At 34.6% G+C, this 12,869-nt stretch overlaps 1 protein-coding gene across 2 annotated transcripts in view; it reads left to right on the forward strand.

Moving 5' to 3' along the window:
- Positions 1-12,869, forward strand: part of DTNBP1 (dystrobrevin binding protein 1) — a 74,241-nt gene that overhangs the window by 24,171 nt on the left and 37,201 nt on the right. For both annotated transcript variants that reach the window (XM_067290890.1, XM_067290891.1), the window contains exon 7: positions 9,991-10,013. In XM_067290890.1, coding sequence (XP_067146991.1) covers positions 9,991-10,013 — 23 coding nt within the window. The remainder of the gene's footprint in view (positions 1-9,990; positions 10,014-12,869) is intronic.

Genomic DNA, 12,869 nt, shown 5'->3' on the forward strand with positions numbered 1-12,869 from the left:
GAGGGACAAAAATTACATGTCATAAAGAGATTTGTCACGCACCTTTTTGCTATAGTTTCTCTGGCTTTTTTTGAATAGGCAACAAAAAAGATTTTTTCATTGTTAGCTTTTGTGACCTGGAATTAAGGTCTGAGTGTTTGTGTTGGATCTGCTGCATCTTCTAGCACCTTTTGTTGATGTTTTATAGAAAATGTTGAATGTTATGTCAATCCTACATAATTTTTCTCCACCTTAATGTAGTGCTAATTACTAGGCATAATCTGCAAATCCTGTCAATCTATTAGTACCCGCCATTCTCTGTCCAGAATTATTTTACCAATAATAGATACAGATGGTTTAGGACTGGCTTAATCATTGTTTTGTATTCTCCCTTCACCTCAAAATTACTTTATTTATTGCAGTATTTCATTCCTTGTGGCTTGTGGTAGGAGAGCAGGGCTTAGCTGTTTGTCATTGTCCCACTAAAATCCATTCTCTGCTTTTGAGCAACAGTTTGCATGTCTCTTAATAAATTCTGTCTCTTTTGTGCATGAATTATTTTCCTGAGATCTTTGTAATTCCTTTTCATTTGCATCTGAAAACAATTTGTTTGTAAAATTGTTTAAAAAGTTGTTAAAGATATTTATGTGTAACACCTCTGAGGGAGGTTTTACATTCCTGTGTTGCAGGAACGTAGTGAGGGTGCATGAAGTGGTACAAGCTGTAACTTCTGCCACAATTGCATTCGTGCTGTGTGGAATGCAACATGCAGCATTTTGGGCAGAGAGTGCATATGTGGTTACAGGCTTCTTTACTACTTTATTTTTGTGGATTTGTGGCACTTATGTTGTATGTTACTTTGGAATAACGTTTGGCCAGTTTTTAAGTATTGTATGATTTTGTTTTGTTTTGTTTTCCATTTAATGCTTATATGGAAATTGGTGGCTAATTTGAAAGCAAAACAGTAAGAACTGGCTCTTTTGCAAAACCTTACATTTGAAGACAAAAGCTTTTAGGGAAAGCTAAGAATTTTTTTCTTATTTCAAATTCCATTTTGGAATGCTTTCCTGTGCTAAATGATTTGTACCAGTATCTTAAAAGTGAATAAAATGCTTGGTTGCTTTTAATGATTTCAGTGATTTCATTTCCACCATTTTCCTGTTTTTATTGAATTTGCCCTATTTCTTCTCTTCTTTTGAATGATAGCCCCTGAAAGGTGACCCCCATTGTTCTTCATCAAGATAAAAGTATGTTTCTTTTTTGAAACCTCCAAAGAGAAATGTTTTTTGTGTACCCTGAAACTGCTCATTGATTATATTAGAGTAATATTTGTTTCCAGTAATATCTATTAGCTTGATTACCAGTTGGTATTTGCTATTTTTGTTAGGAAAAATAAGTTTTGTTTTGATCCATTGCATCTTCTGGAATGAAGTTGATGTTGAAGTTTTGCTGGAAGATACGGCGTAAAGACTTCAGTTACTTCTGTAGTGAATATAGAGGTAAAAGATTCTCTGTTGCAAAATCATATTGGATAAAATTTCACAACTGAAGGTGAAGAATCATGACATGTCTTCAGTGCTTCTTCAGAGATGAGACAAATAGAAAAACTTGCCTTCTGCTTGATCCTGATAGTATTTTAGTAGTACTTTTTTGTTTTTATTAGTTTTTGTTGCTTAAGTCTATTCAGTCTCAAAGGTATTTCCAAGTAGTAATTGACCTAAATGATCTGAAGAATATGTGCAAACAATTGGGGAGGAAGAAAAAATATATATTTTTGTCATGAGCACTAATCTTAAGTACACAGGAAGAGTACTCAAATTATTTCTGTGCACCATAGAAGTTGCACAAGTTTTGTGTTCTTGGTTATTTGACTTTTATTTGTGACAACATCCAAAGTAAAGGACCTCTCATTGCTTTTTAGTTAACTAAAGCTTGAATCAGCTTTGCATCACTGAACTAAAGCTTTGCATCGTTTTGGTAACTAAACAGTACCAGACACAACAGATAAAATGCAGTATCTCTAAGGTTTTGTTTTGGATCTTGTTAGGTGGCAGAAATATTTTAAAATGCAATTTCCGAAAATTTCCAAATTAAAGCTTCTTTAAATGCTCATTTTTGTTTATAAATAGCATTTACAACTCAACATTTATAAACATACTTCTTTGTAAAATCTTTTAAATTTAATACTCACTTTTTACTGTCCATGTGTTGTCTTGACACTATAATTTGTTTTCACATGAATCCAGTGGTCTGAATTTATTGATTGTGTCTGTTACTTTCAGAGTTAGTATTACATAGTCATTCCTGACATTCATTTGTGACTTTATTACTTCTTTATTAGCCTACTCCTTCCTTTAAAATAAAGTATGGGAGTGTCAATTCTGCATGCTGGCATCATTGTAAAGAACGTGCTTTTTCTGTGCTCTCTAGATATTTAACTGAATTCCCTAGTATTTTGTTAGGTTTGGAAAATTGATCTTAGTCAGTGTTATAGCCCTTTGTAAGATAACACTAGAACCTGAGAACGTTGTCCTACTTTCTTTGAATGAAGTAAATTCTCATTGATTTAAGTAACTTAAAGCAGGATGGGTTTGACTACACTGGATGTATTTTTTTTTTTTTTTTATGATCTACATTCTTATTTGGCTAGGTATTTTTCAGTGTTTCTGTGGGTTGAGATTATACAGGCAATATTTTGAGTTTACTGATGATTTTTATTATCTTAAGATGATCAGAGAATAGTTTGACTCCTTTGAAAGTCATTGTTTAAAGAAATATAAATACGAATTTGTAATAAACTGAGCAGCCAGGGAATCACTGGTAATTCTTCATCATCTTACAGGTGAAAGATAAGAGAATGATGACCCACTTTCAGAAGTGTTGACAAAACTCTGGGTTGTTTGTATTTAAAGTGCTACATCTTTAAGAATTTTTTTTTATGGATACCTTTTTAAAGTGGTGTGTGCATGCCGTGTAAACTCACAGCAGGATGTGCAGTTTTGCAGATACATTCTATTCCTCACCTTGTTTGCACTGAATTTGCACTGTTTGCACTGAAGACTATTAGATGATAAGTAAGCTCTTAAGCAGAACTTGGTATTTTTGACATCTTGTCTTTCCTTTCTGTTTAAGTCCTGTAAAATAACAAAGAAACAAACAAACAAAATATGTTTGGGGAATCTGCCGCTACAGGCATGTATTAAGTTCTGGTAGTGTTGAATCAGGGGTTTGCTGTAGAACTGTGTCCTGAGTTCCAGTGTTTGGGAAGGTTTGCTTTTCTTTAATAAAAAAAGTGCTAGTCTATGGGATTGTAAAGAAAAAAAAGTGAATGAATTGTGAAATAATAGAAACATCTTTGAGTTTGTAAGCAGCCCAAAATTTGAAGTGTGATTTCAAGTGTATGAATTGCCCTGTTTTCATGAGCTATTTTAATTTCTGAAATGTAAAAGAGACAAGAAAAGGCAATACAGACATTTCCATGCCAGATGCTTTAGCAGAAACATCCAGTCAAGGTAATTCTAAACCTAGCTGTCATCTACTGGCTGTCATATTTGTTGCTTTATAGTGCTTTTTTGGTATGCAAAAAATGTTGGAGTATAGAAAATCAGAACTATATATTCAGTGCTCGTTTGAATACTTAAAGTGACTGTTTGGATTGGCTCCAGGTAAGATGGCCCCTTTCTGTGCAAGATGGAGTTTCCTTGAAGGAAGGGTATTTTGTTGAGGCCATGTGTGTGCTTTATTGTTTCCTTAACAAAAGCATAAAGGGTGGGACAGCTTCTGTTGTTTGCTCTCAGTTCTCTATCATGGCTTACTTCTGTAGAGAATACATTCACTAATTAGCGAGCTTAATTTCTATACTTTTCCTAAAAATGGCTACAGATTAGTATTGGTAAGTTCGTTCAACTGCTGGCGAGTAGGTGGAAGTCCTGTACTAGGACCTTCTGCCCTTCTCAGTCTGCACCCCCCATTGACCTCGAAGCTGCCCTGTCCTTTAACGCTGTTGTGCCAGACGTGTGTAGGCAGTGTGGATGACTTCTGCTCATTGCGGAGAGCCACACTATGGTGTGTTACATAATTTGTAAATCTTTCTGGATCATCTAGATGGTTGGAGAAATGAATATCAGAGGAGTGATGTGATACCTATGTTACATGAATTTAAAGATTTAAGGGACTTTAAGCATTGTCTGTATCTTTACAGGAAGTTCTAGTTTGCAAGGCTGGAAGCTTCCTGCAAGCACTTTATCTTCAGTCTTTACTTCTTTCCTGCTCTTGCTTTTCCTTCTCCTCCCATATTCTTTATTCTGAATTTATTTTTGTTTATCAGTGATATGCAAAAGAATCTTTCTCCTAGCATCCATCTCTTATCCGCAGTGAATTAGGCAGGACTAATCCAACACTGCAGTGAAGAGTCTGAGGGGAAAGGGAAGGTGTAACTGGAAATTTGTATTTGCTTTCTTACTTTTCATGTAAGTTGTGGTCGTATGAGTTACTCTGTGGGACTAGTTATATATTGTAGACAATTTGCGTCACCTGTGATCTCCCGAAGTATCTATTCCCACCAAAACCCCCCAAGCTCAACTGTTCTGTAAATGAAGAAATTGATACCACTGACAAAATGATCACCTAAGCATTCCAGAGTGACTTTAAAAATAATAATTCGAAAGACCCATCTGCTCTCTCAACAGTGCTTCAAGGCAATACAGTTTTAATCTGCTTCAGAATGCATTGTGCATCTTGCCAATAAAAATTTGTGTAAAAGGAATACTCCAGACTAAAATGTGGCATTTATTTTATTTATCAGTGCCTGTATATATCCTTTTCCTCTGTACTTGAGGCTCAAGTCCTACTTTTTTGATTGGATGTTTTAGACGAGTTCTCAGAAAATCTCTTGTGTTAACAAGGCTTTGATTTCATTGCCTTTGGTTGTTGCGAACCATGAAATACGATCACCTATTTCTATTCCACCTTCAGGCATGGTACGAAGAAAGGGGTTTATCTTCATGTTTCCATATATCCATCCTGTTCAGAAGGGGCCTGGAATCTGATTAGTGTATCTTCTTATGCAGGCATTAAAATATACATGAACATCATCTTAGTTGTGACTTAAATATTATCTTGAAGAAGTAGGAAACCAGGTTTATACAATTGGGTCTTATCTGACAACTGTTGCCCTTTACCTGCTTCCATCCTGTTGGCCATTTTCAACTGAATTTGAGGGGGGTAGAATTTCAAAGAATAATTAAACTGCCACTTATTTTATGAAAACTAGCAACTGGAAACGGAGGGGTGAAAACTACTGCCTATGTGTATGGCCAAACAGTTTCCATGGATGTAACTCCAGAAGAGATGAAGCCCTGTGCTGCCTCTTGCCTCTCAGGAAAGAAAATGGTCTTCATAAGTTCCACTCTACATGGAACAACATTGGTTTTCTAGTGCCTCCATGCCTTCATACTGTGGTTACTTCCCTGTTATTTTTACCTTTTATTTTTCACTAAGAGAGGAGGTATTTATATTATTAATGCCTGCCTTTCTTCTGAAAGCTTACTGTTAACTGTGAAAAGGTAAAGCATATTCTTATTTATGTAACTAGCCAGAGTTGTTTGCACTAACCTAAGACTTAGTAGCTAAAGTAAAAGAAGCATGTAGTCAGATGCAGAATAATGGGTTTGGCTGATTATAGATTACACTTAGTACAGGAGTTCCTTTAGTCCTAGGTAAATATTTAGCTGTCTACATTGTGGGCTTCAAGAATCTTCATGTGCAGCGTAGCTAGGGGCAATGTATGTAATTTTTTTCTTTTTAGAAGTAATGGGTAGAACTGTCTCATCTATGCACTAGTAAAGTGCATGAATTTTTTTGGACCAAAACACTGTAAAATCTGGACACATTTCACTGTGAAAAGCTTTCACTTGCCCCACACTATTTAGACAAATGGGGTAGGGGGAAGGCTGACCTCTTCCTATAGAAAGCAGATAGCTAGTAATACACTTTTGAACTGAAGCAGTTGACAGAACTCTTCAGCTGAGATGATTCATTGTACCGCAGTTTTGTCTTCTAGTATGAACATATTAGCAAGCCGTCCGTCGAAGATTAGCCTCTGTTGCTCTAGATTTTGTGTAAACCTAGCATAATATATGGTCTCAAAGAATGAACAATTTAAATTAAGAGCAAAAACAAAAATGCAATGTATAACATCAAAGCGGGTAATTTAATATGCTAAGATCTAAAATAGTAAGAGACAGCAATCCTATCTACTCATCCAGGCTTTCTTCTAATGGAAATGTTTCTTAGTGTTTGCCTTTTAATCTCTTTTGAAAAGGAGACTGTTTTCCAAAACTTTTTTCAGTTTAACCTCTTTCATTTTTAATTATCCAATCTAAATGCTTTTTCTGCAAATCTTGCTAGAGTGTGTGTGTTTCAAATTTCTATAATTTCCTTCTTAAGTTCAGTATATTTACTTTTGCAGATGATTTTTGGACTCTAGGTTGACAGAGCAGGAGGTATCTGTGGCTTGGGTTTTTTCTCCTGCCAGTTTATGGATAAATTATTTATTTCATTACTAGGGGGAGAAGAAATGGAATACTCTGGAATAGATTTTTTTCTGTGTATCTTTTTAGAGCTCCTTAACGACACTTCTGAAAAACATATTGATTTCATCTTTCACTGTTTTTCCAGTGTCTTTACAAGCCATAATCGGCTTTACACTTCAAATTTAATATCTGGTTATTACCAAAGCAGATGACATATAAGAATAAGGATCAAAATTTCAAAGCTTAAAAGTTTTTTATTTGGATAACTTAATTTAAAAAAATCCTACATGTTGCAGATGCAGAGCATATTTAAGTGAGCAAGTTTTTAAGATGCATCTCTGAAAGGATCTGTTATTAAAGGTGTTATGAGAGGCCACAAATGGTGATGGATGATTCATGTTGTCTGTAATGTAAAGAACCATCAGCCTTTACATTTCTCAGAGCAACATGATCTTAAGGTTGTGTCAAATATTCATTTCCAATTTCTTTGATGAATGTCAATTATATATAGATGCTGTAGTGATAGTATCTTAAAGGGTCAATTCAGAATTTTTGCAGGATTTTGAAAGGGAGAAATCTGTGTTTTTAGACAAAAACTATGAATATCACTGTCAGTTACTGTATTACCATCTTGTTTGTTAATCAGTTTGAATGCAATCACAGTAGTTGTTTTGTCTTCTCTTTGGGAGACAGGTGGCATAAGACCTCCTGATTTTAGTAGCAACCACTGTTGGTTTTTTCCTCTTTCTTTTACAAGAAGTTTCCTCAGTGCAGTTTTGAGTCAGGCTGTGGAAAACATGTATTTTCTGCAGTTGTTGTTTTGTCAAGTAGTATGCCATTGTTAATATAGGGAATGCAACTTGAGAGAGTGTTTTAAGAATTTTGTAATTATGTTTAGAATACATGGGCATAGGAAAAATATATTAGGTTATGAATCTGCAAATGATAGAATTAGCTTTTTTCTCTGGCAAAAAAGGGAGTAACTAGCTCCTTTATACTTGGGAGAGGGATGGAGGGAGAAGCAGGATGGGAAATAAAGATTTTCACAGGAAGTTAGAATTAATATGCTTCTCTACTGTAAATCACACTATAGCTTATTTCCTGGTATAGCACACATTTTTTCAGAAACGTGTTTGAGATTTGATGACAAAAGTGGGATGCTCACTGAAAATGTGGAGGTAAATGTACTCTCATTTCTTTTAGATTACTTTGTTCTGCTTATAAAATGATTGTTTCAGACTCAATACAGTTTTGCCCATTCTTGATTCAAGAATACATGCTGAGGTGTATCATCTGTTAGCAGAAGGAATTATTATAGTATAGCATATGTATTGTGAAACGGTGTATATGGCAGGTGACTCGAGAATGAAACATATTTTGGTCTATGGATAGTGAGTAAAAGCATTTTTCTGGAGAACTGATATTTGGGTCTTGCATTGCAGATGTTCCCATGTATATTTTCAATATCTTGTTAATTGTTTTATGGCTCTGTTAATTAGAAAAATGAAAATTATTAATTCTAAACCACAATTTTATCCTGCTCTTGTTTCTTTGCAACTCAAAATACTTAATCAATGCTTGCATTCTTACGGGAATAATATAAGCAGGTGAAAATTTGAGTCACCAATTCAGAATATAGACTGCTTTAAAGGTATCAGATTCTTTACATTGATCTTTAGAAATGATGTTCTGAAACTTGCCTGTTAGTACTGTATAACTGGGGAAATTATAACATTGCGATTCACGGTTAGTTTCATAGTAAATTTGCTCTTAGCAAAGTGGCAAAGTCTATAAGAGTAAAAAGGCAAGGAAACACAAGAGTATTCAGCTCTCAAACATCAATGATGTCAGATGGGATGGAGCCTTTTGAGGGATTTGCTCTGTACTTTCCATATGTTTCTCTTAACTTGCAAAAATATGATCCAAGTAAAAATGCACAAAATTAAACTCTAGAAAGTTATGGAAATTGTAATAGCCTATGTAAGTTAACAAACAGGAATTAAAAAAAAAAAAAAAACCTCCATGCAGCAGTGCTGCAGGAACCAAAGAAACAAAACTGTTTTGTTTAAATTGTGATCTGCTTTCCAGATGCTACCTTATCTCAAGAAGACCACAATATAATTAATACAGTCTTAGAACTTTGTTACTTTGTCTAGTTAACTGGAAAATATTTGATTATATTAATTGAAGATCAACTATATTTGCACTGTTGCCAAATAATACTTGACCAGTTTAAGAACAGGTCAGCTATCACAGAGAAGCATATACCAATTTATTCCACAGGTAATTATAGAATTAACTTGTTAACCTATTATTTTTTACACTTTTTAGTTTATTTTTTTTGTTTCTCATAATAGCTCTTGGCATTTCTTTTCTTGCCTTAGTGTGTGTTTATTGACTTTTTGCTTTTTGAAAATGATTTCTATACTCTAGGTACCTTTTTCCTAAGATGTCATCTCTTTTTTTTATCCATCACTTTTATCCAAACAGAAAAAAGATCCAGTCTATAGCCATATGAGTAAATTTTTATTTTATTTATAATCACTATTGCACTCAAAATTTGGAGTGTAATCAACTAGGCTTATTATGTATAAGAGACTTAAATCTGTGAACCACAGAATGAAAAGATTGTTATAAATGAGCATTTTGTAAGGAAAAAGCCAGCATTCTGCCTTATCTAAGCTATTATCCTGATTCTTCTTTGGTCACTAAATTCATCATAAATCGCTACTGTGCAGCCATGGAAAATGGAATATTTCTCTTCACAATTTCTTGAAAACTGAGAAAATATTTTTCTCACTTTTATTCCCTTTCCATTCAAAATTGCTTCACTAGTGCATATGGCATGTGGCCTTGATGCAAAAAGGATGATGTTGATGTTGACTTAACCTCTTAGCTTTCTATTAGCTGAGTATTGTGGGGTATCTGTTGCTTTCTCCACTTCAAAAATCTTCTCCTTTGAGGAATGCCACTGTCTGTCTCTGTTGCCTTTATAATGTTGTTGTAAGTAAATGAGTGAAATTGTCAAATATTTGTCCTTCACGGTTGCCCAAAGAGTTTTGAGTAGCATCAATGAAAATGAAACACTAATTATTATTCATTGTGCTACAAATTGGCAAAGCTCTCCTAAGCAACAGCTGTTTTTATACCTGAAGCCCTAAGTAGTCTTGGTTATTTTTGCAACAGTGTATCTAGAATTAGTGGCTAGATATAAATACGCAATACTTGTATAGTTGTATATGTTTATATATAGGTGGTAGCATAATTTCTAAAGAGTTATTTTAGAACACTTTTCTAAAGTGCTTTCTTTAGATAAGCAATTTTACACAATTAGTAGTAGTAGTTTTAAAAACTATGCCCCTCAAATTCTTTGATTTTTATCTTTTAATGACTCTTACATTATGTAAAATATTGTTTATAGTTCTAGATGTAGTATTTCTCATAATGCTTTTTTTTGTATTCTGCTTTTCTCCAACAGGAAGGAACTTGAGACCTTCAAAGGTAAATTCTATTTTTAATTTTCTACTTGAATATTTAGAAGAGTTACAGTAATTCTTGTATTAAGTGAAACTAGTATAAATCCATTCCAGTTCTACATTTGATAGTGGTCATTTTATGTCAGATCCAGCAGCCTATTTCTTTGTCAGTTTACCTGTTCTTGCTACTGGTTTCTTTGGGAGAGTTGTAAGTGTAAGAGGAACACAGATGGTACTGTCCTTTCAGCTAGGTTTCAAAGATTCTTTATCTAATTTAAGTCTTTCCCTCTGTTTGGTTTTAGAAGTTAAAAACTTCATGTCTTCAACTAGTTACTGTCTTTTCTAACATGAATGATTTTTTGATGTGTGTCGCAGACTGTTATTTGTTAGACTTTTGTCTGGCTGTTTCTAGGAAATTTTCACGGTGTTATGTCATATCAGACAAATGTAATTTTTGAAGCTGAACTTGTTGGATATAGGTTATGAGATGCATATATATATGTGTGTATATGCATATGTCCTAAATAATATGCAATGGCTAGGAATTCTGTCATGTTTTATTGCTTTGTCACTGTAGTGTGTAGATGGAACATATATATTACTATTTTCAGTAAATCATGAATTCAGGCTTACTTTACTTACTAATGTTAATGTTTGATCAGCTCAAGAATTGCTATTATTTTTTGCTTTGAATAAGGTGTGACTGTGGCTTTGTGAATAGTATTTATTTATGAGAGGAAAGTCAAGTACATTGACTAGTGCCAATTAATTGTGTCTCAGAAATTTCCAGCTCTTCTTTCAGTTTCATCAACTGCATTCCTCTTCGCCTTTTCAGTTCTTTATCTTATCTCACCCTTATATAATGCTAAAAAGGAAAATAATAAAGCTAACATTAAGAGACAAGCAAAACAGATTATGTAAAATGTCACTTTATCTGTAGCTTACCCTAACGACTCCTTTTCTCATTGATTTGACAGCTTTCAACACAGAATAACTCAATGGAAAACCAAAGATAATGTTAAGCTCATTCTGTTCCATGGCAAGGCAGTAACTTTGTAGTACCTGATGCATGTAAGGACAGTGAGCCAGTTTTTTGTTTGTATTGATTAGGGTTTTTAAGTGATTTTGTGGAAGTCAGGAGGATGATTTCCAAAGTTATTTCTCTCTTTGTCTTTCTTTTTTCCCACAGAGACAGCGACTTTTTGTAACGGTAGATGTCAGAAGTATGTTACAAAGACAAATTAATGCAGGAGGAAGGCAGTAGCTATGTTTTTGCCTTGAAATTTATACCCAACTAAGTAACTGGCTCTGTAATGGATATAGTTGCATATAGATTTCCAATATGAGTCATGAATGCTTATCTTGGGTATTTGAACTAGTTTTCCAAAATATAATAGTGAAGTTTAGCTGGGATAATATAAAACTGTTATGATAGTATAATCACAGCCAAGAGGACATTTTTAGTGCGCTCCAAAGAGGAGAAAAATGCAAACGGATAGCAAGAAGAAAGCTGAAGTCTTTGTTTCTGTCTTTACTGAAAAGTCAACAGCAGTCAGTGGCTAATACAGTTAATATCAAGGGCAAACGAGTAGGATCTCATGCTATGACAAGGGAAGACCAGGCTAGAGGATATTCTAAGTCTGGTTTTAAATCAACTGATAAAATTTATTCTAGGATACTCCATAAATTGGTGAAAGTTATGGAAGGCTGGAAAAGCACCAACACAGTGATAGATCTTTAAAAATGGGAATTAAACATCAGATAGCCTAATTCCAATTTTTTTCCCGAGGCATTGAACTAATAGAAAAGCTTGCACCTGGCAGAAAAGAAAGGAGTAAAAGCTAACAAACTTTCAAGAGCAATCATGTCAAACAGGTCTAAATGGATGGTGAAATAGAGGTGCTCATTAGATTGGCTTAAGCCAGTCTTTTTCCAGCCTTCTGAAGCTTCAGCCAGTTTCTGAGTACCCAAGGATGAATTTCTTCAGCTGACTTGAAACAAGAGAGGAAGAGCTTTCTGATCATGAGGGGTTCATGACTACAGGGTGACAGATGTTTCACTTCTACAGCAGCAGCCTCGCCTAGTCTAACTGGTAGCTCCTTCTTGCATATTTCTGCTTTAAGCTACTTCTAAAGCTCACTGGATTTGTACAGAAAGCTCTTCACTCTTCTGATATTTGTTTTTTGTTGATTTACAATGCTGAAATGGCTCAGTACAGGGCCAAAGAAGTTCCAGAGCTGATGCAGAAGAAGGAGAAGGAAAAGCCAGCTGTGAGGCCAGGATATTGCTTTTAGACTGTGCTTCCATGGTACCCTAAGTTACCAGTGTAACACAGTCATTAAAAAGCACATACTTCTGGTAGTACATCACCTGATATATTTTCTGGTTGAGATGAGGAGGTATTAGTACCATTAGGTAAAGCATTGGTAAGATCCTATCTGAAATACTGCATATAATTCTGGTTTACTATATTCAAGAAAGGTTGGATCCAACTGGAATAGGCTAATTAAGGAATGATGGGGTAGATGGTTGTCTTTTCATCTTATATTGCAAGTATACACTAAAAACTCGACTAATTCACCCTTGCATAATTGCCTGGAGTGAAAAGTTTATAGTTTGTAAAATACCCAAAGTAGGGGCCAGGAAAGAAGAATAACTGCTTAAAGTAAGAGGCAGGGGAGAAGAAAGTGATACTGTACCTGGTACAAACTATATATGAGGACTTTTAAGCTGAATTTCAGAAGAATGGCTCTAATTATCAGAGCCCAGAGGTTCTGAAGTAACCTTTCAATGTGTCTCTTGCTCTTGCTTCTAATTGATTTTAACCTGGAGCTTAAGAGATTTATGAGAAAGATAAAGTGGAGTGACTTGCTTTCATTAG

The sequence above is a fragment of the Apteryx mantelli genome, chromosome 2 (assembly GCF_036417845.1).
Source record: "Apteryx mantelli isolate bAptMan1 chromosome 2, bAptMan1.hap1, whole genome shotgun sequence".
Lineage (NCBI taxonomy): Eukaryota > Metazoa > Chordata > Aves > Apterygiformes > Apterygidae > Apteryx > Apteryx mantelli.